The sequence below is a fragment of the Echiichthys vipera genome (assembly GCF_963691815.1).
Source record: "Echiichthys vipera genome assembly, chromosome: 19".
NCBI classification, from domain to species: domain Eukaryota; kingdom Metazoa; phylum Chordata; class Actinopteri; order Perciformes; family Trachinidae; genus Echiichthys; species Echiichthys vipera.
In genome coordinates this window covers 25,087,100-25,093,404 of record NC_139844.1, presented here as the reverse complement: position 1 = coordinate 25,093,404, position 6,305 = coordinate 25,087,100, and the positions used below count along the sequence as shown (strand labels likewise).

At 49.1% G+C, this 6,305-nt stretch overlaps 1 protein-coding gene across 1 annotated transcript in view; it reads right to left on the bottom strand.

The window, feature by feature from the left end:
- Nucleotides 1-6,305, bottom strand: part of elp3 (elongator acetyltransferase complex subunit 3) — a 36,396-nt gene continuing 30,091 nt past the window's right edge. Inside the window, exons 11-15 of the mRNA XM_083933519.1 lie at nucleotides 5,938-6,028; nucleotides 2,618-2,683; nucleotides 1,879-2,106; nucleotides 1,343-1,424; nucleotides 1-225 (exon numbers count right to left, since the gene is read on the bottom strand). Of these exons, the coding sequence (XP_083789645.1) occupies nucleotides 134-225; nucleotides 1,343-1,424; nucleotides 1,879-2,106; nucleotides 2,618-2,683; nucleotides 5,938-6,028 (559 nt within the window). The 3' untranslated portion in view covers nucleotides 1-133. The remainder of the gene's footprint in view (nucleotides 226-1,342; nucleotides 1,425-1,878; nucleotides 2,107-2,617; nucleotides 2,684-5,937; nucleotides 6,029-6,305) is intronic.

Sequence of the window (6,305 nt, the reverse complement as noted above, 5' to 3'; positions counted from 1 at the left end):
TGTGTGTGTGTGTGTGTGTGTGTGTGTGTGTGTGTGTGTGTGTGTGTGTGTGTGTGTGTGTGTGTGTGTGTGTGTGTGTGTGTGTGTGTGTGTATCAGCTGTCCATATAAAAAAAAAAAAACAAGGTCCAGGTTCAGTCCAGTCCAGGTCCGTAGAGGTCCTTCACCATGTACGGCCCCTCCAGCTCGTAGCCCATCTTCCTGTAGTAGTTCCTCGTTCCTACACCTGCAAAACAAACCAGAGGAGTCACCAGGAGCTCAGCACAGACGAACCACGGTCCTGGAAGAAGTACAACGCTTTGCCTTTTTGCATTACTGTATTTTCCAGACTACAAGTCGCACTTTTTCTCATGCTCTGGCCAGTCCTGCGACTTATACGCATGGATACATGTTAGATCGGTTGTGTTCTTAATGTCTGTTTTACCCATTTTGAAAGTTCAAGTTTCTTCTGGTCAGACAATAAGGAGGCGTGAGGGCAGCACCACGAACAGGGACGAGGGGGCACCATTCTCTGCCAGCGGCACCGCGGCGAGGAACGGACACAACCAGGAAGGTCAGCTGTTTTCATTAAAACACGTCATACCAGGAAGAAAACAGCAGCTCTGAGGATGGCTGGAGTATAGAAACTGTCAGCTGAGCTAAGGTAAGAGGACGTCCTTACAGTAGAACTAACTTGTCTGACTAGAAGAAACTTTAACTTCCAAAATGGAAATCTACAGCCTCTGATTGGTGATGAGCTGCACCAGAGCGCAGCCCAACCCTTGCACACGGCCCGGCCCTTGCACACGGCCCGGCCCTTGCACACGGCCCGGCCCTTGCACACGGTCTGGCCCGGCCCTTGCACACGGCCCGGCCCTTGCACACGGTCTGGCCCGGCCCTTGTACGTGGCCCGGCCCACTGCGTTTACTTTCCTTAAGCTGCGTGCAAATACCTCCAGGCTGCTACGACGTCACCACACACACACATATACGCGTTCTGTTGTTGGTCGCTTCTCTGTTGGTTTCTGTTCCATTAGCGGGGCCCATTAATGCTCTGTGTCACAGCTGAAGTGCTGTTTCATGGTTTATTTTTGAAATGCATTACTCTGCAAACGCTGCTGAATCACATCAAATGACCACGGGCGATGTGAGGTAGAGCAGAATTATGACATGCTGGTAATACACTGATACACCAAATAACATGTTTACTATTATAAATATTATTTCTTATTATTTGCTTCTAACATCATCAGCATTAACAGTCTAATAAAAACCCAGACCATCTGCTTCTGGCTGCAGTTTTGTGCTGCTGTGTGTTCACATGATGATGTAATGGTGTTCTCCTCGGCTGTTCTGCTTCTCACCTGAGATAACGGCCAATTTGCTCGAGCCGTGCTCATCTCTGGCGATTCTCTCCGCCTCCTCCATCAGCATCATGCCAAAACCCTAAACAGGAAGCACGGGACAGGAACAGACAAAGAGTTACTTTCTATACTTTTGCACTTTTCAGAGCTGTTACAGCCTCCTCCGGCATCCATGTGTGTCTGTGTTGTGCATCTACGTCAGGCTAAGCAGGATGTGGGATCCCTTGCCGAGGATTGGCTGGCACGAGACCTGCCTACTTCCTGGTTCTGCAGGTGATTTGATTGGTGCGGTGTCTGGCAATCTCCTCCAACCACCAACCACCTTGTCTTTGACCAACTGGCCTTGTGTGTGTGTGTGTGTGTGTGTGTGTGTGTGTGTGTGTGTGTGTGTGTGTGTGTGTTATTTTGAGGTCGATCACGGTCTTGACCTTTTCAGGCCTCGCGTCTTACAGTGCTGGAGATGAACAATCACATTCACAGCTGGAAAAGAAAGTGTCTACTCTACACGCAGAGTCTGGGTGTGGAAGTGCAGCCACCTGATGCTGGAACTTGCTGGGGTCTCGGCTGCTGACGGGGACAACGCTGCCGTACACGTGCAGCTCACGGACGATGGACGCGGCTCCTTTCAGCTCTGGACGGAAGGACTGCGGTGAGCAGCGACGCAGGCGCAGCAGGCCGATCAGGATGTCCTGCTCTGGATCCTCGTAGGAGAGGAACGTCTCCCAGCCGCCGTTAGCCACGTAGTCCCTCCGCACCAGCTCCACCTGAAAGGTACAAAAAAACACATGTGGTGAACTGACAGTACGCAGGTTTGAATGTTTGTTTGGGGGGTTTTGATGCTTTCAACACGTTACAAAAAGCTGGGACAGGGGCATGTTTAGCACTGTGTTACATCACCTTTGCTTTTAACAACACTTAGTAAGTGTTTGGGAACTGAGGACACTAAGGCCCTGTTTACACGACAACGCTCGCTGATGGAAACAACTAAATATTGCATCAGATGTGCCTTTCGTTTAGACTGGGACGGTGTTTTTTTGGGGCTAGATCGTCTTCGTCTGAACAGGACCCAAGTGTTTCAGTGTCGTAGGTGGAAGTCTTTCCCGTTCGTGCTCGATGTACGACTTCAGTTGCTTCTTTTTTATACACCGTCCCAACTTTATTGGAATTGAAGTTTGCATGTTTCCGTCGCTGCTGTGTGAGAAAGGTTCTTCATGTTGAAGGAAGACATTTCAATAAGAGAGTGAAAGTGAGCGCCCCCCAGGATGCTGTCGTTACCTGATACGGCCGGACTTTGTGGTGGATCTCCTGAATGCCCACTTCCCGCGTTCTCACGTCTCGACACTGCACAGAAACATTCAAACGGGTCAAAGCAGTTTCAAAAACTCTGGGAGAAAAAGGCCATTTGGAAAATCAAACACACACGCATCAAGCTGCAAACCCGTTCAACAGTTTCAGTTTTTACAAAAATGGTCATTCGTTAAAAGCCATTCAGTTTGTGAACATTTTGTAAAACCTCTCATTTTTGGCTGAAACCAACAGTTATTTTCATTTGTTTATTTTCTCCATTCATCGTTTCGTTGTTTGCTCCAGAAAGTGCTGAAAAATGCCGCTCAGCGTTTCTCAAAGAAGAAGAAGAAGAAGAAGAATTCCTTTATTCGTCCCGCAATGGGATTTTTCATTTTACACACACACACACACACACACACACACAGGCCCAAAATACACACACATGCACAAACAGGACCTATAAACATGCAATTAATGGAGAGATGTCAGAGCGAGGGGGCTGCCAGTGACCGGCGCCCCGAGCAGTTGGGGGTTCGGTGCCTTGCTCAACCTCTGCAGTGCCCAGAGGTGGATGTGTTTGTGTTTTGTCTTCATTGAGAGAAGAGAACGCCACCGGAGGCTTTTCTCCACGGAAAAGATGTTTCCTCTCTTCGGTCAGAGTTTGATTGACAGGTGGTTCATCCAATCACCTGCCAGGTGTGTTTTGAAAGCACCTGCGGCTCTTCATCTAACTCCTCAGCACGGTGACAGGAGTCCTGCGGCTGCTGCTGCTGCTGCTGTCGGGTGGAAAAACACGACGCTGTCGAGCATGAAACGAGATCGCAGTTGATGGAAAAAGGCTGTGGCTGTGTTTCTTTATGGAAACAGTGTGTGTTTGTTCTGCTGCACCGTAAACACGGAGACCAGTTGCTCTTCTGTTAGTAGTAGGAGCTGCTCCAGAAATGAACAGAATCAAAATAGTTTCTGTGTCGACTCCAGGAGAAGAAATCAACAGTGATCATATCGACTCGTTCACTGACTCTACCCCCCTGCCCACTATAGCGAGCCTTTAGTGAAACACACACACTCACACACACACACTCACACACCTACTGGGAGCTGATGAATCAATGTAGATACAGTTTAATGAGTTCAAAACACATATACAGCAGGAGATCTGTGCTTCAAACAGCTCTATCCACAGACTACGCTTCACTAAACGTGTAAAAACCGACATGAAGGTTGGAAAAATGTGGCATCTTCAGCCTCTTATCCGGGGTCGGGTCTCAGGGGCAGCAGCTCCAGCAGGGAACCCCAAACTTCCCTTTCCCGGGCCACATTAACCAGCTCTAACTGGGGGATCCTGAGGCGTTCCCAGGCCAGTGTGGAGATCTAATCTCTCCACCTGGTCCTGGGTCTTCCCCGAGGCCTCCTCCCAGCTGGACGTGCCTGGAACACCTCCCTAGGGAGGCGCCCAGGGTTCATCCTTACCAGATGATCCTGAACCACCTCAACTGGCTCCTTTCAACGCAAAGGAGCAGCGGCTCTACTCCGAGTTCCTCACGGATGCTGAACTTCTCCCCCTCTCTCTAAGGGAGACTCCAGCCCCCTCCTGAGGAAACACATTTCACACGCTTGGACCTGGACCTGGTTCTTTGGGTCCTGACCCAGCTTTCATGACCACAGGTGAGGGGAGGAACCAGGACTGAGGGTAGATCCAGAGCTTTGCCTTCCGGCTCAGCTCTCTTTTCGTCATGTGAGATGCCAGAAACACTTCTAAAGTTGCTCTCAGACGGGATTGGCCGTTAGATTTCTGGAACCTTAAAACCAGGAGTGAAACTGTAACGATTATTACTTCAGTAACATAACGATTTCTTAAAAGGATGAAAAAATAAACCAGACTCTTTAGATTTATCTTTCAAACACAAAGACACCAGGTTTCCGCTCTGCGTGTTTATCGACAGGTAGAGCGAGTTGCTTTACATCGCAAGCTGGTTGGAAAAGTCCTGAAAACTCAGTGAAACTAGGTCAAATGAGTTGAACTCAGCACAAAATAACAGTCTGGTGCAAATGACGTGCAATGTATGACATCAAATGTACCACACCTGTGAAGCTGAGCCACTCTGCACAGAGACAAAGGCTCCACCTGTAAAGAGAGAGACTTGTTTTCTTTAACGATGAGATAAAAAAGGAGCCGAGGGCAAAGAAGAGGTGAAACGTTTCAGTTGTGGTGAGAAAAGAGCAGAAGTCCCCGCTGGTGTTGGTGGTTTGGTGTCTTATTTCAGCCTGACAGTGAATAAATGCCTCTGCTCGTTTTGAAGTGAAGCCTACAGGAGGCTCTTTACCTCATGGGTGTTTTCTGATGAACAGTTTAGATGAGTCCTTTTATCCCCGCTCCTTTCTGATGGAAGTTGGTGAGGGGTCTTCTGCCTCGTGTGTTGTGCTGGTGCACTCTTCCCTGGTGTTTTCAGGCTGGACCAACTTCTACTAAAGCTGCCGTCTACTTTAAATCTACTCTCCAACATCAATGTAATAAATGTGTGTGTGTGTGTGTGTGTGTGTGTGCTCCAATTCTACGCTCCAACAGTTCTAAATCATACTTCAGTCTGTCTCTAACTCTCTCATAGCAACGTATGCAGATTATTCTGACACTCAGGGCGCACTCACACTGTCCATCCGTCCCGTGCCCCAGCACGTTTCACGGCTAAAGTCTGGTTCCTTTGACCAGTGTGAGTGCAACCGTACCACGTCTAGGAGCGGTACGCTTGCCGTCCACGGCCCGTTTGGGAGAGGTGGGCTTTAGTAAAGCACGTTTGCACGTGTACGAGCACGGGGCCTACGGCGGTTCTGAGGTCATTTCCTGTGCGCCTGTTGGGACGTAGAGAAAAGAAGGAGGGACCATGCGCGGACATTTCAAACAATGGCGGTGAAAGGTTCACGTTGGTGTGATGCGGAGGTGGAGTGTTTACTGCAGATTTGGTCGATGAAAAGATTCAAAAACAGTCGACAAGACGCACAAAAACTCCAAGGTCTACGGAAAGATCTGGAAACAAAGCCACGCATCGCCATGACGTCATCAATGTGTGTGACGTGTTACGGCGTGATGACGTATAGGCAGCAAGAAGCATTCGAGGCCCAGGTAGTGTGAGTACAAACGGGCCTGGAGGGGGGGACAAGGACCCTAAAGCACGGGGCACGGGACGGAGGCACAGTGGGAGGGCGCCCTCAGTCAGCAGTTGTCACCACCACAGTAACCTGTTGGGATCATATCTCAGCTGGATAAACCTATTGGCATCGTGTCCTTTAGTTTTTAACACTTTGAGTCTCACCTCAGTGCCCATGTCTTTCATCCTGGCCAGCGCCAACTCTCGCAGGTTGCCGTGCTCCACTCCGGAGCTCACGAGTGGCATGGGGATGTCCCTGATAGGTGGCACAAGATCGCGGAAAAGACAGATGAAACATAACGTGATAAAAGAACAGCCTGAAAATGGCAGATTACAGATGCAACCACATTAAAATGGAGCTAACGTAACTGTGTCACCAGTCAGACGCCGTTCGCTGGTATTATCCCTGTCTGGGCGGATCTGCTCTGGTTGATCGCCACCCGAGTGCAAGTAGAATTTATTTACACACTTCTAAGAATCTACAAGGTAAATTTCATATTTATACATGAGCATTTAAACGTCAAATTACTAAA